The 24876-nt window shown below is 45.0% G+C and overlaps 1 protein-coding gene across 1 annotated transcript in view; it reads right to left on the reverse strand.

Annotated features, from left to right (window-relative positions):
• The window catches only part of LOC148454072 (prostaglandin reductase 1-like), a 47979-nt gene that overhangs the window by 1336 nt on the left and 21767 nt on the right, over nucleotides 1–24876 (reverse strand). The window contains exons 5-9 of the mRNA XM_088461243.1: nucleotides 23499–23666; nucleotides 22829–22946; nucleotides 11944–12099; nucleotides 3526–3631; nucleotides 1628–1746 (exon numbers count right to left, since the gene is read on the reverse strand). Of these exons, the coding sequence (XP_088317369.1) occupies nucleotides 1628–1746; nucleotides 3526–3631; nucleotides 11944–12099; nucleotides 22829–22946; nucleotides 23499–23666 (667 nt within the window). The remainder of the gene's footprint in view (nucleotides 1–1627; nucleotides 1747–3525; nucleotides 3632–11943; nucleotides 12100–22828; nucleotides 22947–23498; nucleotides 23667–24876) is intronic.

Below are 24876 nucleotides of genomic sequence, written 5' to 3' on the forward strand. Positions count from 1 at the left end.
TGCAATGTTTGGGGTCCTGAGGAACGAGTTTGAAAACTTGTGAAATAGGGCACTTCAACAAAGCCACCTTGTTCTAGCAATGTGCGAGAGAACCATTCGGTTTGGCTCCCCAATGGGAAAATTAGCACAATTACATCAGTTTGCAAATAATATCACAATTTATCGGTTTCCCACCATCTAAACTGCTGCAGCAAAACTGATCTCTTACTGCTCCATATCTGCCACGCCACTGGCTCCCCGTATCCTCCAGAATTCAATTCATATTGCTCACCCTTACCTTCATACATCTCAACCTCATCAGCATACTGTCTCAGGTCCTCATAAATCTATCTCTAATCTGCGCCTTGCCGCTTCTGGTAAACCAGATACGTTCAGTATCCCGACAAAGGGGATGCCGGCACTTAGAATACCCGCGCAGGAATCCCGACTCCTGTCAGTATCCCAGCACCAGCATCCCAAAAGGTAAGTAGCGGGGTTACTGGGAGGGTTAGGTATTAGGGTTAAGCACTAGGGGGAGGGTTAGGTTTAGGCACTGGCAGTGGTGTAACAAATGGGGGGACGGGAGGGGTACGTGCCCTGGGCGCCGTCGGACCGGCGGCACCGCCTCCCGGCGTCCAGGTCAGTGGTTAGTGTGTACCACAGCGAGTGTGGTCCGTGCTACATAATAAAACAAACACACCACTCGAAGTGTTTGTTTTCGCAGCCAATGAGAGTCATACAGACTCTCATTGGCTACTGCACCCAGGGCTAGAGTCAGACTGGAGTTCACTCATGAGCTCCTCCTTCCGGCTCCTACACTGGGTGAAGGGAGAGACATCATGATGTCTCTCCCATAGTGCCGAGGAGGGGAGGGGTTCCATTTTTCATCTTGCCCTGGGCTACAAATACCCTAGTTTACCCACAGGGCACCAGGGAGGTTAGGTTTAGGCACTAGGGGGGAGGCGGAGGTTAGGTTTAGGCACTTGGGAGGGAGGGTTAGGGGTACGGAGATTGTTAGGATACTGACACAGGTGTCGGTATCCTAACCCTGTCGGGATGCCGGCATCAGGATTTTGACAGCTGGGATCCCGAGCGCTGGCATCCCGTACCCATCCCCTGGAAACCACCGCTCTCTCCTGTACTTCTCACGTGCCACTACCCACCAATAGCATTCACTACCAAATCAGACTCAAAAATTTATTTTTATTATAACTTATATCCCCATCTATTCTACTCACAACTATCCTGAATTCCACCCTGTGCAACACTTGCTGTACCATCTCCCAAACAGACATCTCACAAGCAGAGTCTTCATTACCGCTTGTTTTCATGTCTGCAATTCATTCTACCTTGTATGACCCTGTTTATTTTCCATAATGTCTGGCACTGCAGAACCACCACCACCACCAGAACCACCACTGGGAAGAAGCTTTGCAGAAAGTAAGAGCAGCTTAAGGTTTTCAACATCAACAAATTGTAAAATAGACAAATATTTGTTCTTTTTGTCTTTTGTAAGACACAAAAAGTACTTTTTTTATGTAGGTATGTCTGGCCCTAATTAAATATAACTCCAGCTTATTAGTAAATACCTTCTAGTGTAAATTGAATACAGTTAGAATGACACCATGCACATATAGACTATAGTTACCTCTGAAATCCACTGCAGGAGTTGCTTCTGTCCCTCTGGAAATCTGTCTAGCCAGCGAGTCACAATGAAGCCTTCCATGCGTAGTTGGTTAAAAAGCAAATAGGTTTGTATATAGGGTCCTTTAAGAGAAATATTAAGCAAATTAGATAAGAGTTTGTAAGAGTAATGATCACCAGGGCCGGACTGGCCATATGGCACTTCTGACAAATACCAGAAGGGCTGATGACCTGATGGGCTGGTCTGGCCTGAAATTCTTGCCGAGCAGCTCCACCTCCCACAGCACTGCTTTGGCTGGCATGCAGAGAGATGGGAGCATGCTGTCAGACCACGCCCCGCGACTAATGGCACACCCCCATAACACATGGTCATGCCTCTTTTCCATGCTCGAGTGCTCAAAGAGGGATGCCAGGGCTGTTGTACAGCGCCCGTTCATTAACTGTTGATCATGATGCTATACAATGCAGCATAACATAATCCTGCATGCTAGATTAACTAAGAAACTATTATTTTATATAGCGCCACTAGTTTATGCAGCGATGTACAGAAAATATATTTAATTTATATTAGTCCCTGACCCATTGGAGCTTACAGTCTAACTTCACTAACATACTAAGGTTATTTTGTCAGAACCCACGTAATCGTATGTTTTGGGAGTGTGGGAGAAAATCAGAGCGCCCAGAGGAAGCCTGTGCAAACACAGGAAGAACATACAATCTATATACCGATAGGCCATGACTGGAAATTTAACTCATGACCTCAGTGGTGTGAGGCACTAAGGCTCACCATAATGCCACTGTGTCGTCCACAATGACAAACAATGATCACTACCACTTATGACCATTCCACACAGATAAGCCATGGTCGGGAATTGAGCTCATGACCTCAGTCCTGGGAGGTAGTTATGCTAACCACTACATAACCATGTTGCCCCCCCCCCCCCATGAAAACAATGACATCAAGTTATGTTTTATTCCTGCAATACTGTAGATATTATAAGACTTTTTTTTATTTTTTAAATATCTGTAACCACTATAATACTAAACACCCAACTTTGTCCTGTTGAAATATAAAGTACTTTGTTCTAAACGGTTGGATTTTAAAGTACATCCTCAAAAATGGGGAATATGTTCCCTTTCCTCTGTCACTGGAACAAGCCATCTGGTTCTAGCACTGAGCTTAAGAAACATTAGATTTGGTTCCTCAATGGGAAAGTAATCAAGCTCTAACAATGTGATATCACTGGGAAAGTCATGGTTGGGAAGGTGCAAAATAAGTTTTGGAATGATTGACTAACGTCTTGGTTGCTGATATCAAATATTGTTCAAAGACCATGTACATAAAATGTGAACTAGATTAACCATGTTACTCTCTGGAATGGATAAAGAATGTCCTATAATTGACGCCATAATGAAAAATGTAATCTTTGGCTTGTGATATGAAAACTTGACAAATGTAAGGATATATTTCCCAGGTGATTATACGAGGATTCAGATCACTTCTGGATGTGTGTGTATGTTACATCATTTATTTATTAACATTTACTTCTAATGGGATTACTCCTACGGCTTGCCATATGTTTGATCTGCTATTCTTGAACCTTCACATATGAAACTGCTGTGTACTGGGTGTCTTTCCTGGCCTTCTGGTGCTATGTTTTATCAATACAATGGTTGTTATTAACCTTGCTGGCATGAAACAAAAGATTTTGGACTTTACCTAGCAATACATTCTAAACCAAAACAAATAGTTTATAATCCAGACTATTGGGGAACATCTCCATTAGGACCGGTCAAGTCGTCTGGGACCTTGGGCACTGAGATGGGCTGTTTGACGCGACTGAAGCCACAGTCTATGAAGACACATCTTATATTACATGCATTATTTTATAGAAAAGTTACCTGATGGTGGCACTGCATCATTGTAATGGGAGATTGCACCACACACAGCAATTCTTCCAAAAGTCTTCATTTGTGGTATAGCAGCATCAGCAAACTTCCCACCCACCTACAGAGGAGAGTATACGGATCAGCAACAAACCCATCATCATCCACAATCTTTACATTCACCAAAGACTGGAAACATAGGCGGGGGGGGGCTAGTTACATAAAGGACCCTCCTATTGTAATATAGGTAGTTTATTAGTCTATAAATACAGAGGTTGGCGCTGTCCAACTGGTTAAATAAAAGTCAATTTATTTGCAAAAGAAAATAGAGGGACTAATTGCCAGATCTAGGGATGGATAAACTCCATAGAAGAATGACAGACATAATACTACTTAACTTTCCTTAATGATTACATTTTTACTTACTCCTTATGTACTTAAAACAGCGTAATATACATTAGACATGGATAAAAAATTATGGGCAATGTGACCACAATAGACAAAAGGACTTATGCCGCCCATACACGGTGCGATATACACCTTGTGACGCGACGGGGATCAGATGGCTGACATATCGGACGGTTCCCACACACAATGCGAACGGGTGGCCGATTGCCTGATATGCCAGCACCCCCCTCCCCCACCCACATAGCGCTGCATTGGATCGCACAGTGAACCTGCAGCAAGATCTGGAGGTGCGATGTACAATCCCACGGGTGCGTACACTGGCCAATATCATACCCACACGCGGTGCGATGTAGCAGCGATAATCGTACCAATCCTTCGGATCGGCTGCTATATCGCACCGTGTATGGGCACCTTTAGACAACAAATTAAAAACAAAATAGCAGATGTGCTCATACCAAACTACATATAAATCTCACTGGATTAATAATACGTCTATGTTATGAAAGTTGATAGAATTTAGGCACCACTTATTTATACTGTATATTTGACTTTTTTTTAACCAGTAATAGTTATGATAAATATTCTTGCTAGTTGAAAGAAATCTTAATGTAAACAATTTTATTGCCACATTGGGGCCTATTCATTATCACTAGTGAGCCCATTAGATATGAGAAATCTCTAGTTTAAGCATGTTTTAAAGTAACGGGCCCATTCATTACTAGAGGTACAATTTCAGTAAACTCCGATAAATTGAAACATTTTCAGAGATTGCTTGCAAGAATCAACACCTGTCTCCTCCCTAGTGACTTGCAGCCATGAACATGCGACCTCAGGACCCGCATGCACACAGGGCAGACCCAGCACCAGTAAGTATCATTGCTAATGAAGTACTGTAGCAGTATACTGATCACAGGGACAGCTACTTTTCTGAACAGTTGTTCCCATACCGGAGCAATGCTGAATTGCTCCGGTAATTAAGTATCCACCTGACCCCCAATGATGAATATGAACCAATGAGTCCTTTTGTCTATTGTGGTCAAATTACCCATAATTGTTTTCCCATGTCTGTTTTATATTTTGCTGTTTAAAAACATAAAAACGGAGTAAGTAACAATTTTAATTCATTATTAAAAAGTATCAGAATATCACTCTTATAAGGAGTGTGTCCATCCCTAGATCTGGTTATCGCTCTCTCTTCAAAAACATTCACTAATGACCATCAGAATGCAAAAAGGTTTTTTAAATAAGTTTTAGGTTCTAGAAGTCATTTTAGGATTTCAGCTTTTTGAAGTGATCACTTTATGCCTATTTAAGGGATAATTTTTCTACAGTTACACCCACATATTGTGTTCGGCCAATTTTAGGCCTCATTCAGAGATGGACGCTAATGCGACTTTCACTCAGATCGAGCGATTGTTCGACATAGCACATGTGTATAAGTCACACTGCGCAGTGATTGCATTGCGATTACGGCCGCACAGAGTTTCCGCTCGCAAAGTGAGAGACAGGTAGTCAGCATTTGGATGCTGTAACAGGGGGTGGTCAGAAAAAACGCAGGCGTGACTGACCGTTTGAACGCAACTCTGCGTGTCAGGAGAGCTGCCAAGGCTGCGGCAGGTCAGACCTGTGGCAAGGGCAAGATGGGCGCTCGATGTTCGTTACTGATATTTATGCAGGTAAGCGCCGTCTTATGCATGTAAGAAGGCAGCAGTAGGTGTCCTTATACTCGGGTTCGATGAACATTTTCGCAGCTGCGTTACGTAAGAAATCGCAGCTGAGATCGCATTAGTGTCCATCTTTGAATCAGGCCCATAGTCAGTACGCTAATGGTTGTTAGGGTTTCAGGATGTGTGCGCTATTTGTATCGTTTTATGAATTATACCAATGTGTGGTGTAGCTACCAGAGAAAACAAGAGATATGGTAAGAACTTACCTTTGTTATCTCTGTTTCTACGAAGTCCATAGGGTCCACAGGGTTGACCTTGGGGTTATAGCTGGAACAGGATCCATGGGCACCACACAGTTAAGCTTTTAGCTCCCAGGATGCACTTGGGTCCTCCTCTATACCCCGCCCCCGAGCCACAGGCACCTCAGTTGGTAAGCAGCCTAGGCCGGAGGAGAATATGGAACAGAGAGAAGGAAGACTGGAACACACAAGAAACCATACGCACAGAAATGGGAGACGGAAAACCGGTGACCAGCCACACAGCCCATTTGAAGCCAGGTGCGTCAGGGCGGGCGCCCTGTGGACCCTATGGACTTCGTAGAAACAGAGATAACAAAGGTAAGTTCTTACCATATCTCTTGTTTTCTACTTCAGGGTCCATAGGGGGTCCACAGGGTTGACCTTGGGGATGTCCCAAAGCAGTTCAACTAAGGGCGGGGACGCTCCTGTGCTGAAAGGAGCACCCGGCGCCCAAAGGAAGCATCCTGAGAGGCGAAGGTGTCAAACGCATAGAACCTCAAAAACGTTTGAATAGAAGACCAAGTGGCCGCCTTACACAGCTGAACAGCAGAAGCGCCACGTCTAGCAGCCCAAGAGGGACCCACAGAACGAGTGGAATGAGCCTTAACAGAGGCTGGCACAGGTAAACCCTCTTGTGCATAAGCCTCACAAATAACGGAACGAAGCCAACGGGCTAACGTTTGTTTGTTGGCAGGCCAACCCCTCTTGTGAAAACCAAAGAGGATAAACAAGGAATCAGACTTCCTAACCGAAGCCGTCCGGTCTACATAAATTCTAAGCGCCCGGACCACATCTAAGGAAGTCTCACCAGCTGAAAGATCAGTGGACTGAAAAGCTGGCACAACAAGTTCCTGATTAATGTGGAACTTCGAGACCACTTTGGGCAAAAACTCAGGACGAGTGCGGAGCACCGCTCTGTCCTGGTGAAAAATCAGGAAAGGAGGGCGACAGGAAAGCGCCCCCAATTCAGACACCCTCCTGGCCGAAGCAATTGCCAGGAGAAAAACCATCTTAAATGTCAGCCACTTGAGCTCCACCGCCTCAAGAGGCTCAAACGGAGGACCCTGCAGGACCCGTAGCACCACCGCCAAGTCCCAAGGAGCCACAGGAGGCACAAAGGGAGGCTGGATCCTGAGAACACCCTGGAAAAAGGTGTGAACGTCTGGTAGTATTGCAATCCGCCGTTGAAACCACACGGACAAGGCGGACACATGAACCTTCAGAGATGCAAGGCGTAAGCAGAGATCCAATCCTGATTGAAGAAATTCCAAGATCCTAGAAACTTGGAACACCTGAGGATCATAATGTCTGGACTCACACCACTGAAAGTAAGTGTGCCACACTCTGTGATAAATCCGTGCTGAAGCAGGCTTGCGTGCCCGGAGCATGGTACCAATAACCGAACTGGAGAAGCCCCGAGACCTCAAGACGGCTGTCTCAAGAGCCACGCCGTCAAAGACAGCCGACCCAGATCCGGGTAAAGGCAGGGCCCCTGAGACAACAGGTCCCGACGCTGAGGAAGAAGGTACGGAGCGTCGATGGAGAGGCTCCTGAGATCGGAGTACCAAGGACGTCTGGGCCACGCCGGAGCTACCAGCACGAGCATGCCGCCGTCCTGCTTGAATTTCCGCAGAACCCGAGGAAGCAGGGATAGCGGAGGAAACAGATACGCCAGGTGAAACGTCCATTTCACCGACAGCGCGTCCACCAGACTTGCGCCTGCGTCTCTTGTCCTTGACCCGTAAACGGGCAACTTGTGATTGTGACGGGAGGCCATCAAGTACAGCTCCGCAGTCCCCACCTGTCCACGAGTAGCTGAAACACCTCTGGGTGAAGCGACCATTCCCCGGGATGCACGTCGTGACGGCTGAGGAAGTCCGCCTCCCAATTGAGGACTCCGGGGATGAAGACCGCCGAGATCGCCGGAATGTGACCCTCCGCCCAAGTCAGGATACGAGACACCTCCGACATCGCTGCCTGACTGCGAGTTCCGCCTTGGTGGTTGATATACGCCACCGTGGTGGCGTTGTCGGACTGCACCTGTACCGCCCTTCCGTGAAGAGCGGGGCCGGATACTGCAGGGCCCTGTATACTGCCCGCAGTTCCAGGATGTTGATGGGGAGAAGTGCTTCTTCCGCTGACCAACGACCCTGAAGCGACAAAGAGCCGGTCACTGCCCCCCAACCCCGGAGACTGGCATCCGTCGTGAGCAGGACCCAGTCCGGGATCCAAAATGGGCGCCCCTCGACCAGATGAGCTGTCTGAAGCCACCAAGCCAAAGATTGCCGAACGTCCGGAGACAACACCAGCACCTGAGAGCGGATCCGGTGAGGTAACCCGTTCCATTCTGATAGAATCAGCCCCTGCAGGGGCCGGGAATGGAACTGGGCAAATTCCACCATGTCGAATGTCGACACCATGGACCCCAGAACTCTCATAGCCGAATGGACCGACAGGCGGCAACGGCTCAGGCAACTGTGTATCCGCAGCTGTAGGGAGGCGACCTTCTCCGGAGTCAGGAAGATCCTTTGCTGACGCGAATCCAGCAGGGCTCCCAAATGAACCATCCGCTGAGATGGAATCAGGGAGGACTTTTTCCAATTTATCAACCACCCGTGTGCTTGCAGGCAAGCGATCGTCAGGTGGAGATGTTGAAGCAGTACCTCCGGGGAGCTCGCCAGCAACAGGAGGTCGTCCAGATACGGCAGCAGCCGTACATTCTGGTTCCGAAGATGTGCGGCCATGACCGCCATAATCTTCGTGAACACCCTCGGTGCCGTGGAGAGACCAAAGGGTAGCGCCCGGAACGGATAGTGGTGTTGAAGGATAGCGAACCTCAGATACCGCTGGTGTGAAGATGCTATCGGAACATGGAGGTAGGCGTCCTGGATGTCCAGGGACACCATGTAATCCCCCGGTTCCATTGCCAGAATGATGGAACGTAACGTTTCCATCCTGAACTTGGGAACTCTGAGGAATTTGTTCAGAGACTTCAAGTTGAGGATAGGGCGATGAGAACCATTGGGTTTCTGCACCAGAAACAGAGACTAATAATACCCAGTCCTTCGAATGACCCCTGCTTTCAGCAAGGACTCTATAGCCTCCTGAACCTGTAACGCCTTGGTCTTGTCCTGAGAAGGACTTGTGCAGAAAAACTGGTGGGGTGGTCTGTGCCGAAAAGACAGGGCGTACCCCTGGGAGACCACTTCTCGAACCCAGGCATCCGTGGTGGTATTGTGCCAGCACTGGGCAAATAGAAGAAGTCGGCCTCCCACTCTGAGGTCCCCCAGAGGGAGGCCCGTCCCATCAGGCCGCAGGTTTATCTTCCTGCTTGGAAGAAGGGCGCTGAGCACTCCAGGCTTGCTTCTTGGGTTTAGAGGCCGTCTTACTCGCAGACTGTCTCGGGAAGGACTGACCTTTCGCCTTACCCTGAACCCGAAAGGAACGAAAAGCCGAACTCCGAACCTTAGCAGGCAGTGCCGCCGAAGGGAGGAAGGCCGACTTGGATTTAGCCAGGGTGTCCACTATTTTGTCCAAGTCCGGACCAAATAGTAATTCACCATTGAAAGGTAAGGCCTCCAGACCCTTCTTTGAATCAGAGTCCGCTCTCCAGGACCGCAACCACAAGGATCGGCGGCCAGACACCGCTGCAGCCGATACCCGCGAGGTCAGCAGACTAGCATCTAAAGAAGCTTCACCAATGTAAGAAGCAGCGTCCCTCATTTGTCCCAACAACGCCCGCTGGACATCCGGAGCGTCGTCTGGGAAGGTATCTTCCAATGCATTGGCCCACCCCTCAATGGCCTTGGCCACCCAGGAGATGGCCATGGACGGTCGGGCCACCGCCCCGGAGGGAGTAAATAGACTTTAAGCAAGTCTCAACTTTCCTGTCCGTGGGATCCTTCAGCGAGGATATCGACGGTAATGGTAAGGTGGCGCCCCGAGTTAAACGGATGACATGGGAATCCACCGCCGGTGGAGTTTCCCATTTTTTACAATGTGCCTCAGGGAAGGGGTAATTAGAAGCCAACCGCTTCTGAGGAAGGAATCTCTTACTGGGCGCCTGCCAAGCTACCGCCATATGATCAGTCAACTGATCCGACAGGGGAAACACCGCAGAAGCCACCTTAGTTTTTTTGAAACTAGGAAACTTCGACTTAGGAACCGGTGCCTCATCCTCTATAAGAAGAATAGCTCGCACCGCCCTAACTAGTGCTCGCACATTAATGGACGACTTGGTATCCATTTCCTGGACCGAGGCGTCCGAGTCAGTGTCATCAGGGACCTCCCCATCATCTGAGGAACCCTCTGAGTCCGATACCTGAGCAGCCCGTGTCATGAGTGGGCGTTTAGAAATCCTAGAAGGCATGTCAGTCTGCAACATTGACTGAAAAGCCGAGGAAGTGGCCGCCAAATTTTGCACGGAGTTGGAGAGCACATTCACCCATGGTGGAGGCGTCGCCATAGGGGCCTGAAAAGGTACCACAGGCTGCTGCGGCACAGGGGAAGCCTGTATATACATAGGCAACCCCGCATAGGGACCTACTGATTGAGACCCAGGAGGACTCCGCAATAACTGCGGGACACCCGGGGAATGGGGGATGGTCGGCTGGGGCACCGCCCTAGTAGGGAGAGCAGTCGGGACCGACAGACGGTCCGCAATAGACACCAGCACTTGAGAAAACATCGCCCACGGTGGTTCCTGCGCCAGAGAAGGTCTGGATGGGCCAGGAGCCACCTGGCATCGACTACACAGGCCATCCTGTGACAAATCCTCCCTATCTACTCCTGCAGAACAGCGTCCGCAGGAGGCCAACACCGGAGCCACTGAGCGCTCAACCTCCTCATCTGACATGACAGAATATATTATATATCTGGCACCAGGGTAGAAGTAAAACGCACTCACCGGTGTGCTGAACAACAGCCCACAATATGGCACTGAGTAGCACACAACTGTATGTGACGGACCTCACAAATACGTGATCTATATAAGTGAGGTCAGTAGAAACGCCCCTCCCCCACACACCTGTAGGGCTTGTAGGAGAAGTAAAGGGATAGGTATAAGCTGACAGTAAGCGGAAAATAAGCACAGACAGGCAGCACTAGCAAAAGTCACATACCATGCAGGAAGACATACTCACTGCACCTTTACACTACAATCAACCTGCCCAGATTCAGTGTCTGGGAGGGCTATAGTGCTGTGTACGCTGTCCTTAATCAGGGGAGAGGTACACAGGGGGACCGGTCCGCGTGCTCCCTGAGATCTGCGCTGCCACTGGGAAAATGGCCCCCAGAGACCTCAGAGGAGGAGTGGCCGAGTAGATGCAGCTCAGCGACGCCAGACTGCGTGCTGAAAGGCGCGCTGAGCTGAGGGGAGAAGCCGCTGAACAGGGAAGGCTTCCTCCCCTGGCTGGCCATAACCCCAGGGATGCTGGCTTCCCGCTTGCCCCTTTATCCCTGGTGGTCTAGTGGTCCCATGGGTTATGGGGGGGGCCCGCCGCCACTGCTAGCAGCCTCCGGTCTGTCCCCAGGACCGGAGGCTAAAGGACTGCATTTAAGGCATTCCGCGCGCCGCCGCTAGCCAGCGACGCGCGGCTTACCTGAATCCCCGGCGACTCCGGCAGCAGTCCTGGGAGGTAGACAGAGTCCGGCTAGTACGGACTCTGCCCTCCCGCCGCGATCCCCAGATCAGTACTGGCGTCGCGGCGCCAGTCGGGGATCAGAGCGGCAGCGTCTGTACAGACAGCCCTTCGCTGCCGTCTGTAGTAAAAAGAGATTAAAAATAAATAAAATCTAACTTATCTGGGGGCTGCTCCTGCAGCCCCCCTGCGCGGTGACCGACTCCGGCCGGGCACCAGCTTACACTGAGGTGCCTGTGGCTCGGGGGCGGGGTATAGAGGAGGACCCAAGTGCATCCTGGGAGCTAAAAGCTTAACTGTGTGGTGCCCATGGATCCTGTTCCAGCTATAACCCCAAGGTCAACCCTGTGGACCCCCTATGGACCCTGAAGTAGAAATAGAATTACATTTTGACTTTGTCTTCACACAGCTTCAACTTACATTCTCAAAATAACAGTCATAGCCGTCCGGAGATGCTTTCTTCAGCGCTTCCTCCAAAGAGTCCACTGTCTTGTAGTTAAAAGCTTCATCAAAACCAATTTCTTTCAAATATGTGACTTTTTCATCTGAACCAGCGGATCCAACTACCTTGCAGCCCTGATGAGAAAGAGCATGTTAAAAATAAAATAAATATTCGTACAAGTAACTATGTAGAGCATGAAATCACATTTATTAAAAAAAGAGAAAGTTGCTGTTATTATAATGCTGGAATAAAACAACAGGAACTCCCTGTAGAAGCAACAATGCACGCTAAAAACACACCTGAACTTTCACTCTCAGCTGACCACACAGAGAAGGGCTCCTCACTGAGACGGGGTAACAGCGTAAAGCTTGTACAAAAGGAGGTGTTTAGGCCACAGATGCTGATGGTTCAGCGCTCCTATCTGATATGTGTTAAGCTGTAGGTGAGCGGTATTGGCATAGCCTATGTTGATAGGTGTCAGGTGTGTTTTTATGGAGGTCAGTCCACTTGATAACTAGCTTAACCAGGGATTGGTTTATTAACCAGATAGAACAGGAGTATGTGAGACAACACAGGGTTAATGCAGCAAAATGCAGGAACATGATATGGGAAACCGGTCCAGACAGGAGCAGGTTAATGCAGGTGGCATGTAGTGTTTGTAATGCACACCTGCAGGTACAAGCAGTGGCGGCAGAGGGACTTGCAGTACAGCCAGCGGTGGTGGTATAGTGGCACAGTCACCTGTTATATGTGGCACCACTGTGCCTGGGGCACAATCTCTCTAAGAGACACTCAGGAGCATGTCCCATCTGTCCAGAGGAAGAACGCATGGTAAGGCATGCATTGGTTTGGAGGTTAGCAGCAGAGCAACTGCGTTACTATGGAGTCCCTGTCATACCAAGGACACAGTGAAGATTACAATCCTCAATACTCCCCATGCTCAAGGCCATCTCAGGTTACATAGCAATAAGACATTTCTGTAACTCATACACAGGACACAAAAATAAATAACATGAAATAAGACATTTCAAAATCCACTCTAGTACACATTTTGGTAGTAATGCATTGAGCACATGTGAAGTCAGACCCTTAGATTACATATCTGCAAGGTTTCCCTCTCTAGTTCCATAAATCACTCTGACAAAAGTGCTATCCACCAGTTCTCTTATGAAATGGTGTGCTTAGACCGGCCATAGTGTTTGGTGATGGAGGACAAATCATTTGCACCTTTATTATAACATGCAATGCCGACAGCGTCATTTGAATTAAGAAGTATCCTTCAGCCACATCTCCTCTTTGGCTGTTTCTGTGAGTGCCATGTACTCAGCTTTGGTGGTAGACAAGGCACCAGTAGGTGGTTTTCTACTAGCCCATTTGACAGCTGCTCCTGCTAGTATCCAGTGTGGTGGCACCTATTGTCCTCCTCTGATCTCCAAAATCAGACTTTTTAACTTCTAAAAATGTTAGTTTTAAAGGAGCTTCTACCTTTCAGGTATCGAAGAATACAATTTACAGCTGTCCAGTGCTTACTTCCTGGGTTGTTTGCAAATTGGCTAATACAGTATGACTGACTGCATGTGTACTGTGTGCACATATATAGCAACACTTGCACACATTCTTTTGGGGCGAGGGAGAGAGAGGAGGGGACAGAGGGAGAGAGAAATGGAGTTGGGAGAGAGAAGGAGGAAGGGACAGCACGCGCACAGTACCTGTTGCAGCATCCGCTTTCTGATGGGGGCGAGCACTTCACGGCATTAGGCCCCACCCTCTACCCATACACCCGTGAATCGCGGCATTATGTCAGTGAGGGGGCGGTGCTTCAATAATCAGCAACTACTGTCATGTCCATCACCCATTAGTGTGAGTGATGCTGCCGAGAGCTGGCCAGGGAGAGTCCAGAGTGGCCAGGTTCCGGCTAATATTTGTGGCAGTGTGGGGGACCCTGGACGACCGTCCAGTCTATAATGCAGCCCTGGCTGACAAGTTTGCCGTCCACCATACTAAATTTGTTAAGCATCATCTCAATGTATCTTTGCTGGTGAACAGTAACAGTCCCAGCATTTAAATTTTGAACAATACTCAGACCCAATAATTGGTGTGTAGGCCCAAGGTCTTTTAGTTTGAACATATCAATTATATAGATTCACTTTGGCTATCTGCTCAGCAAGCAATAAATCATCAACGTACACAACTATGAAGAATAAGCTTTTCCATTTGTAGTATATGCAGTGAACAGTTTTGGAATGTACAAAGTCAATTTCTAGTAACACACTGTCAAGTTTCATGTTCCAGCAGTGGCCTCTTTGGAATTGCCCATACAATGATTCCTTTAACAGACATACTTTTTCCTTTGGAAATGAGCTAACAATGTAGTGTTTCGGTGGCTCCGTTTAAGAAGGCTGAAACAAAGTCTAGATTGGACTGTACAGCATTACATTATTCATAGCAAATAAGGCGAAGACCAAAAGTGATGTACTGCACCTTGCAATAGGCGAGATCTCTAGGCAGTCAATACATGATTCTGGGTGTAGCCCTTGGCAACAATTCAGCCTTTGTAGCAAGCAATGCTTCCATTGGTATTTAATTTCCTGCACTTGTTTTTGACTGTTGCGGTTGCTCGGCTTGTTCACTATGGTTTGTGTGTCATTGTTGTCCAAAGATGTAAGTTCTGTATTAATGGCTGATTTACACTGGTCTCAGTCACTGCTTGACTTTGCTTCTTGTATAGATTGAGGTTCACAGCAGACAAAGTTAGCAAATTCCTCGCTGTATCTTCTAGGAGGTTTTCCTTTGTTGCACCTCATAGATCTCCTGCTCTGTGGTTGATCACTTGCATCTGTGGTTTAATTTTCTGGCACGTTTCCAGCTTTCGGTACATCCAGCAGAACATGTTCTTGTGGTGTTGTAGTACCTAGCTTGTAATAACTGAAGCTGTTTCATGAAACACTACATTTCTTGACTTCACAAACTTTTGTTTTGTCAATGTCCCACAATCTGTAGCCTTTGCTTTTTTGACAACATTCTAGCATAACACATGAGATGGACTTAGGATCTAGTTTGAGCCTCTTCTCCTTAGGGATATGGTATATGCTTTGCAGTTAAAGACACAGATGTTTGACACTTGGAATTTTACTAGATCACGCTTTCATTGGTGTCTTGTCTTTGACTGCCACTGTAGGTGATACATTTTTGAGGTATACTGCAGTTAGGACTGCCTCTACCGAGAATCTCTTAGCTAGACCTGCATTACTTACCATACACTGTGCTACAACTGTTCTGTTTCCCCTCTCACTCTAGCCATTCTGCTCAGGTGTATAGGTAATCAATAGTTGGTGTTGTATGCAATGCCTCTGTAGAATGATCTCAGCACTCTTATTATTAGGCCTGTTTGAGTTTCTACTAGATTCTTGTATTCTGTAATTTTCTATGTTACTTCAAGTATGGCTTTTAAGGAAGTATACATGCGTCATTCCTGTAGCATAATCTAGGAGTGTCATGAAGTAATGTAACAGTTACTGTACCACTCCCTGACTCCATCACTATTGGCCCACACTTGTCCGTGAGCATTAGCTCCAATGTGCTCACACTCTGAACGCTGATGAAAGTTGCAACATATTTGCTTACCCTTCACACAATTTTCACACTCTGGGCTTCACAGGTTGATCACGGACATCCCTGTCACCATGCCATCTACAACTTTTTGTATGTTGTCATATCCTAGGTGACCTTTTATGCCAGAGTCTGGTTGGAATCTGAAGCCACTATTCCATGGGACTCCTCAGTGCCCAGGATATACAGTTGCTGGAACCAGGCTGCCATTGCAATTACAGGCCCTCTGCAAAATTGACAGTGTATCGCTTCTTTTCCAGTACAATTATGGCAATCAGGTTGGTTCCTAGATGTGGTTCAAAAAACACATCCTCTATGTCGGTGATAACTGTTTCACCCCTGATCCTCAAGCGCACAGCAATTGTCCCAGTTTTGGTGGCATTTTGGACTTTATAGCTTATTCCTCTAAAATTTTCGGGATCACATGACTTTAGTGACCAACTTTCATTACAGCTGAAGTGACTCGTGGCTCCCGAATCCATGCACCAGCAATCTTTTTGGTGACAGACTCCTATTTAGTGTTGACACACTCTTTCTGTCACACTTGCATGGCAAAGTACCACTTCGTTCCCTTGCTCTACATTCTGAGGTCTTATGACCCATCTTGTGATACTGAAAGCACTTGTACTTGGGCCTTTTGGGTTTTATACCCTTTGACAGTAGAAAATAATTCTCAGCATTAGTCTCAACGGGTATGTGCTGCTTTTAAAATGGCAGCTTAGCCTGGTAAATTTCCGTTGATAGCTTGGCATTGCATTAATCCAATGCCACTGGATAAAGGGGATACAGCAAAACGTGCGTCGGCGCGAGCTGTGAACCACCTGTACCCTCAATATTATGCTAGGTTTTGAAATGCTGACATATATACCAGTCTCTTTAAAGAGATGGGATACTCATGAATAGAAGCTAAACTCCAGACCAGGACTCTGAGCTGTTGGACTGATTTACTAGAACAGATATGTAGGATGCCAGCAGAGCTTGTTCTGCACAAACAAAGAGAATGATCTGCAAAGCACAGAAATAAAAATGGATTTACATAGGACCATGAGTATATAATTTTCTAATTTGCAATTAGAGCTCCATCTAGCTGCCAATTCATGTTATGCAGCAAACATGAAAAAATAAATAAAAATTATAATATATATATATATATATATATACTCATGTAAAAAGCATGGGCGGCCCTCAGAGACTTTGATTTAAGCAAAGAACACAATGGCAGGAGGATTTTATTTGTGAGTCAACGTTTCAGGGATCGGATCCCCTACCTCAGGATAAGTGATGTGAACAGGAACAAAGTGCAAACAGTATTAAATAACAACGTAATCTTGTATATTACGCCCAGTTACAGCAGGGGCAGAAATATAAAAGATTACGTTGTCAATACAGACATTACGGGCTTTGACAAACATGTACGAGCCTTAAACAATTTTCGGAGTCGGAAAAAGGGTTGTTTTAAATGCTTAGGCTGTACAACATGCTCACATATCAGCACTGGTGATCACATAACACATCCTCACTCTGGGAAAATGTTTCCCTTGAAATGGTCGCTTACTTGAACTTCAACATATGTAGTATATGTCATTTTTTGCCCTTGCAGCTTATATTATATTGGCAAGACAGAGTGCCAATTGAAAATACGCATGGCGCAACATAGATCTTCTATCCGGTCTGCCTTGCAAACAGGGGCGAGTGAACAGCCTGTAGCCCGTCATTTTTTGAAGTATAGGCATGCATTAGCCACTTTAAAACATAAGATCATTGACCATGTACATATTTCTATAAGGGGAGGAGACAGAGCTAAAACTCTATTGCAGCTTGAATCCAGATGGATATACCGTCTGGACACTCTGACTCCCCGTGGACTAAATGAATCGTTGGGTCTGAGCAGTTTTTAATAAAAATGTGTTCCTGGCTCCACTATTATCTTATTCGTTTTTCCTCATTCTGCTTTGTTAGCTCATTTGATTTTTCTTCTATGTTGTTATGATAATGTGCGATATATTGTGATAAGATAATTTTCTGCATTTTGTTTCAAAAAATTTTTTCTTGCATTTTTCTGCATTTGCCATAATTTTATGATGTCTATCTGGTAGAACATATTTCCCTGTTTTAGTATATTTTTTCACTATAATAGTCATGTTGTAGTTTTTTTGGTCACTAGATGGTGCTGTTGCACCAGTTTATTTTTTTTCTCTCTCTCGATGACGTCACTTCCGGCGCGACGGGGATGGCGCGGCTGGTGGACACGGAGGACGATGCGCAGCTGATGGAACCTGTGGCAGCTGCTGTCACTGATGGTGGGAGGTAAGGGTTAAGTTTTTGTTTTTTTATACTGTTTGCACTTGTTTCTGTTCACATCACTTGTCCTGAGGAAGGGGATCCGATCCCTGAAACGTTGACTCACAAATAAAATCCCCCTTCCACGGGGTTCTTTGCTTGAATCAAGAAAGTCTCCGAGTACCGCCCATGCTTTTTACATGACTGTACTGTGGGGGCGCCAAGGATATTGCTATATATATATATATATATATATATATATATATATATATATATATATATATATATATATATATATATATATATATATATTATACATACACACACATATACATATATACATACACATACACACACAGGTGCATAAATATTGGGACATTGACAGAATTTTCATATTTTGGCCTCTATTCACCACCACAATGGCTTTGAAATGAAACAAACAAGATGTGCTTTAACTGCAGACTTTCAGATTTAATTTGAGGGTAATTACATCCAAATCAGGTGAACGGTGTATGTGCCTCCCACTTTTTAAGGGGCCAAAAGTAATGGGACTATCAACTTGTGACCGGACGCCTTTCGCCTAGACCGTCCCTGGTCACGGGTTAGCGGTTTCGGAATCCCAATCACCATCAGTGACCGCCTGTCACTGACTCCGCCCACTGCACCGTGGGCGTGTAACGATGCTGCCCCACCAAACTCTACCATCGGCGTTTGGAACCGCTTTTTACGTACAATCAGGCTCCTGCCTAGGCACCTGGAACCACTTCTGCTGCGTATGCGTTTGACTAACTGCGGACACACCTCCTGTTTGGCGTCGGCTGTTCCCACCTGATCCCTCGCAATGGACCAGGTCTGCACGGTAGCTTGGCAGAGGGCTTGAACTTGGAGACACGGAGCTCTTACCCAGAACAGCAGGAGAACGGAATAGCGTTTTGGCACAATTCTGTCGGTCGCAGGATTGAGTCAATTGAAGTAAAGGCAAATGGTGTTTATTTGCTCAAAGTCTTAAAGAAGACCTTCCCTTCCGTCTGAAGGGGAATATCACACAGAAATCAAACAGCAATTCTCCACAAAAGGATTTTCAAAGATGTAACACATACAGGAATCTTATCAGCAGCTCTTCTCCTCAAAGAAGTTACAGGGTTGTACACATACAGGGCTCACAGTCCCTCTTTTTATTTCATTCTAACACACACTTCCACAGGCGGTAAGTCTGCCCTGTGGTTTCCAATCACCTTAAGTGCATGACCTGTGCATGTGCTAGCCACATGCACATTTAACATTGTCCCCTATGGACAGTGGGGAGTGGTCACTCCCCTGAGCCTGAGACTACCTGGTGTTTTGGTCACCACCCAAACTTTAAACACAAACTGATTTATCATACCTTATACTGTCTCCTAAAATGTTGATATAACATTTCACAGGAAATGGTAAATGACATTCATCCTTATCAATCAGTTTGGCATTTCCAACCTTAACACATTCAGCTTTTAGAAGTGGCATCCAAAAGGATCTTCTTAAAAACAAATTGTCTTTTCAAAAGGAAGTTCTGTATCTGAAGTGCTTGGCTATATGACACCATTCACACCTTCAAACAGTAACCTTCCAGCCAGGAGTTCACTGACCACAACAGGTCTTCCTATTCAACAGACCTCCTGCTAGTTTCTGCAGACACAGAGGCTGGTCATGTCATATACAAAAAGTGCATTTTCTCTACAAAATATACATTTAAACTAGGGGTGAGCGGGTTCGGTTTTACTCGGAGTTACTCGGATCTTTTTATTGGTTGTCGCCTATCATGTGTTTTGGATAGCCAATATAATCAATCCGAATTTGCGGTAAAGTGGCAATAAGAACCGAGTAAATCCGAGCCTGCACATCCCTAATTTAAACCATATAGTGCATAGCCTATTAAACATATGTTGCTTCATGCACTAATGCATTGCAGATCAGCTGCAGTGCATTACAGCAATACATATATACTTTAATACAGTTTATTATAAACCATGTGCAGTGTGCTTTTACACTGTCCTTTTAAAAATGGCACAATGGCATGAGGGTTAATCCCCTCAATGCCTTGGCAGCCATTTTAATTACGTGTGGTCGGCCTCCGGCCACACAACTCAAAAGCTATTTCATGGACAGGTGTGGGCTATTCCTTCGTTATTTCATTATCAATTAAGCAGGTAAAAGGTCTGGAGTTGATTCTAGGTGTGACATTTGCATTTGGAATCAGTTGCTGTCGACTCTCAATATGAGATCCAAAGAGCTGTCACTATCAGTGAAGCAAGCCATCATTAGGCTGAAAAATCAAAACAAACCCATCAGAGAGATAGCAAAAACATTAGGTGTGGCCAAATCAACTGTTTGGAACATTCTTAAAAAGAAAGAATGCACCGGAGAGCTCAGCAACACCAAAAGACCCGGAAGACCACGGAAAACAACTGTGGTGGATGACAGAAGAATTATTTCCCTGGTGAAGAAAAACCCCTTCACAATAGCTGGCCAAATCAAGAACACGCTCCAGGAAGTAGGTGTATATGTGTCAACAATCAAGAGAAGACTTCACAAGAGTGAATATAGAGGGTTCACCACAAGATGTAAACCATTGGTGAGCCACAAAAACAGGAAAACCAGATTAGAGTTTGCCAAACAACATCTAAAAAAGCCATTACAGTTCTGGAACAACATCCTATGGACAGATGAGACAAAGAATAACTTGTACCAGAGTGATGGGAAGAGAAGAGTATGGAGAAGGAAAGGAACTGCTCATGATCCAAAACATACCACCTCATCAGTGAAGCATGGTGGTGGTAGTGTCATGGCGTGGCCATGTATGGCTGCCAATGGAACTGATTCCCTTGTATTTATTGATGATGTGACTGCTGACAAAAGCAGCAGAATGAATTCTGAAGTGTTTCGGGCAATATTACATGCTCATATTCAGTCAATGCTTCAGAACTCATTGGACGGTGCTTCACAGTGCAGATGGACAATGACCTGAAGCATACTGCAAAAGCAACCAAAGAGTTTTTTAAGGCTAAAAAGTGGAATGTTATGCAATGGCCAAGTCAATCCTCTGACCTGAATCCGATTGAGCATGCATTTCACTTGATGAAGACAAAGCTGAAGGAAAAATGCCCCAAGAACAAGTAGGAACTGAAGACATTTATAGTAGAGGCCTGGCAGAGCATCACCAGGGATGAAACCCAGCATCTGGTGATGTCTATGCGTTCCAGACTTCAGGCTGTAATTGCCTGCAAAGGATTTGCAACAAAGTATTAAAAAGTGAAAGTTAGATTTAGGATTGTTTAGTTTGTCCCATTACTTTTGGCCCCTTAAAAAGAGGGAGGCACATATAGAACCCGTTGTAATTCCTACACCGTCCACCTGATTTGAATGTAGTTACCCTCAAAATTAAATCTGAAAGTCTGCAGTTAAAGCACATCTTGTTTGTTTCATTTCAAAGCCATTGTGGTGATGAATAGAGTCCAAAATATGAAAATTCTGTCAATGTCCCAATATTTATGCACCTGAATGTATGTAAATATATATATATATATACACATATATACACACACACACACACACACACACATACCACATTTTCACATTGGCTCACAATGTATAGAAAAGACTCCTATACAGTAAGACTATCAACAATCTAGTGGGGTACTGAAGACTTCAATAACATGTTTTATAACCAACAATAATACCCTATGGATTATTTTGAGAATTGATCTGGTCTAGTATTTGTAAATGTTTACATGCAGAGATATTACAACTTTAATAAAATATTCCTATAAATCTACACACGGTTTGGTGGGTACAGTATTTGAAAACTGGATGATACCAATTCTGCACTTATTATACTATAGGTATACCTACACACCAGGGACGTGCAATCAGGGTAGGCAAAGCCTCCCCGTCACGCTTCTCAGCTTTGATATAACAATGAATAAAATAATAGAAGATGTTTATAAGTTATAAATATATTTGTTTATTGTAATAGTTTGTATAGTTAACATTCACCAGCTTTGTGAAGCTCCCTAGGACTGCAGGGAGACGAGAGATGAGGCAGCAACAGCTCAGCCTCGCTTCTGTAACGTCAGACACTGCTTGCAGACTACGGGCAGTAAGCTGCACAGAAAGCTAATAGAGGCATGCCTCTGAGTATGGGGGTGTGCCTTAAGCACTGGACACCTTGGATGTGTCATGTACACTACAGTGTTTAGAGATCGGAGCTCAGCAGCAAGAGAAGAGAGTGATGCAGGTAGGAGAGTCAATGGACACTGAAGCTTAGTGTAGTGAGTGGAGAGTTACAGTGAGTAAGGGGTGAGACAGGCTCCCAGCACTCAGACCCATCTCCATGTGTGTCTCCCTAGCAATCGACCTTACCGCACATCACTGCTACACACCCCAGATCGCTCTCTAAATTAATCTTGTCCACCTTGGGAGACGAAAAGAAAGGTGTAATTCTAACACTTCTATTTAGTATTTTTGTCCTCTACTGAGTATTTATTTCATAAATAAGAGATATACTCAGCTCCTGATACAAAAAGTATATTTTATTAAATCACAAGAACATAAACACAGGTATGGGATGTAGTTGAGATCCTGGCGCACAGAATGCCAGCGCTCAGCATCCTGGTGGGTAAGTATGAGGGTTGAGTTTAGTATTAGGCAGCAGGAAATGTGGGTTAGGGATTATTGTAGGTGTACTTACTTGGTCGTCAGGATTATGCCGGGATGCCGTACCCAACCCCACAGGTGCATATCTTTCTTTGGGTTTAGATATCACTACTTTTTTCTCTTCACACAATTCTATATCTATCTGATTTTAGATCGCTGTTTTTTTTAAATATTTACTATAATTAAAGTTATGTTTGGTAAATGTGCACCACACAACAAGCATTTCTCTTCCCTTTGTATTATTAATGAATCCCTTTAATAAGCTTTCTTAAATTTACGTACTTTGATCTTTGCAATCTGTCCAACCACTGATCCAACTGCACCAGCTGCACAGTTGACAAGAACAACATCTCGTTCTTTAGGATTGCAGAGTTCCAAAAAGCCAAAATAGGATGTTAACCTAATGATTAAAATAACAACGTTATATAAAAACACTTGCAGTCAGTTACTGGTAAGAATGCTATTTTCCCCACTAAATTTGTTTAAAGAAGACAAATTAACATTATTATGACTTTGCTGAATTAACAGGGTGTGAGTTTTCTAATGCTGGCAACCCACAGAAAGAATGCCATCCCTTGATCCCTAGCACTGAATGGCATGATCCATTTGGACCACTGACCACATTTTAACCAATTAGCACAGTCAGCAAGTGACCACGCACACAGCCGACAGAAGCCATCTGCTTGATGCAATGGTTTGGCATGCCTGAAAACGATAGTGGGGTTTTGATTGGATGTCAATCATTCTAGAGTCACAGTTTTAGTGTTTACAGTTATCTTTTTGTCTGAAATCCATAACTGTGCATTTGTCTGTGGCTTTTCATATATGCAAAATGTCTGGCTGTAGCACCTTAATCAATATAAAAAGACTGCATTAATACATGTCAACAAGCAATGTCAATATACGTTTTTCTTGTGTAGATACCGTTTCTTTTATAGTCAGTGTGACTTACCCAGGCATGCCTGCAGCTCCAAGTGCCAAAGACTTGGGCAGAGATTCAGGCCAGTTGGAAGGTAATGGTTTTATTCCTTTGCCATCTGATATGAAGTGTGTTGTCCAGCCAGAATTTGCAACATAATCTCTTCCCACTGGGATGGCAGCATTTTTGCTTTCTATTACCCTAAGGAAGACAAATTTCTAAGCTAAACATACAATACTTAATAACAAAAAGTCACACAAAATAAACAATATATGTTGAAGTCAAATTGAATTAATACTATTCTCAAATGGACATATCAAATCCATTAATATTAGAGATGTACGGGTTTGGTTTTACTTTGTTCTTTTTGCCAAATTAGCGCAAGTTTGAATTTATCTTATTGGCCATCCAAAATACGTGAGACTTGGATACCAATAAGAATCAGTTTTCAGATTCAAACATAACCGAACCACATCTCTAATATAGACTTTGTAGTTATTTTTAACAGTAAGTTACCAACACCATGGTTATATAATTTAGAACGGTAAATGCCTGCACTGTACTTTTTCAGCCTGCTTAAATTCAGCACACTTAAATAGTCTGGTAAGTATTTAATTGATTGATTATTGAGCAAGTTTAAGTTTGAAGGACCAACCAACATATATTTTCTTTCCCAAAAAAGTTCACACTTCAGTACTTTTCCCTCCAATGTGTTACATACATAATGGCTGTGAACATCACCCAACCAATATTCTCAGGTCGGCACAGCAACACAGAAGCCTATAGAAGAGACTCAAATCTTCCAGTTGTGTTATTATACTGTTACACCTTTCTCATCTACTGTAGCTCTGAGGATCTTACATGTGGTCTGTGTACTACCAGCACCACATCACACAGAGTCAAGGGCAGGGCCGGATCAACAATGGGGCGGATGGAGCTGCAGCTCCTGGCACCCCATTTTTTTTCCTGCTACAGCGGCATGCCAGTGTCGGGCCTTTGCAGTACAGAGAAGACTGTTTTTCTTTTAACTGTCAGTCAATAGTATTTAAAGAACCAATGTAACAATTTTGCGATCTATCAAATTGCACAACTATTAAGGATTGCAGCCTCTGGAAACCAACAGGAGCTTTCACCAGTCTCCTTAAACATATATAAAAAACACACACTGGTTCCAAATGACGATATCCTTATTGTTGTTACACACACCATAAAACACTTGTTTACATGCCATTTTTTACAAGTGTTTTACGGTGTTTGCAACAACAATAAGGGTAGCGCCATTTGGAACCAGTGTGTGTTTTTTATGTGAGTTAATGGTATTTGCCAGTAATCTTTTCTCAGGTCCAGTGTGGTGATATCTGGCTGTTCCTAGCTTTCCTGTCAACTCATCCACCCCAGGCATGGGGTACGC

This window comes from Taudactylus pleione, unplaced genomic scaffold (genome assembly GCF_031769625.1).
Source record: "Taudactylus pleione unplaced genomic scaffold, aTauple2 ptg001032l, whole genome shotgun sequence".
In the NCBI taxonomy this organism is placed as follows: domain Eukaryota; kingdom Metazoa; phylum Chordata; class Amphibia; order Anura; family Myobatrachidae; genus Taudactylus; species Taudactylus pleione.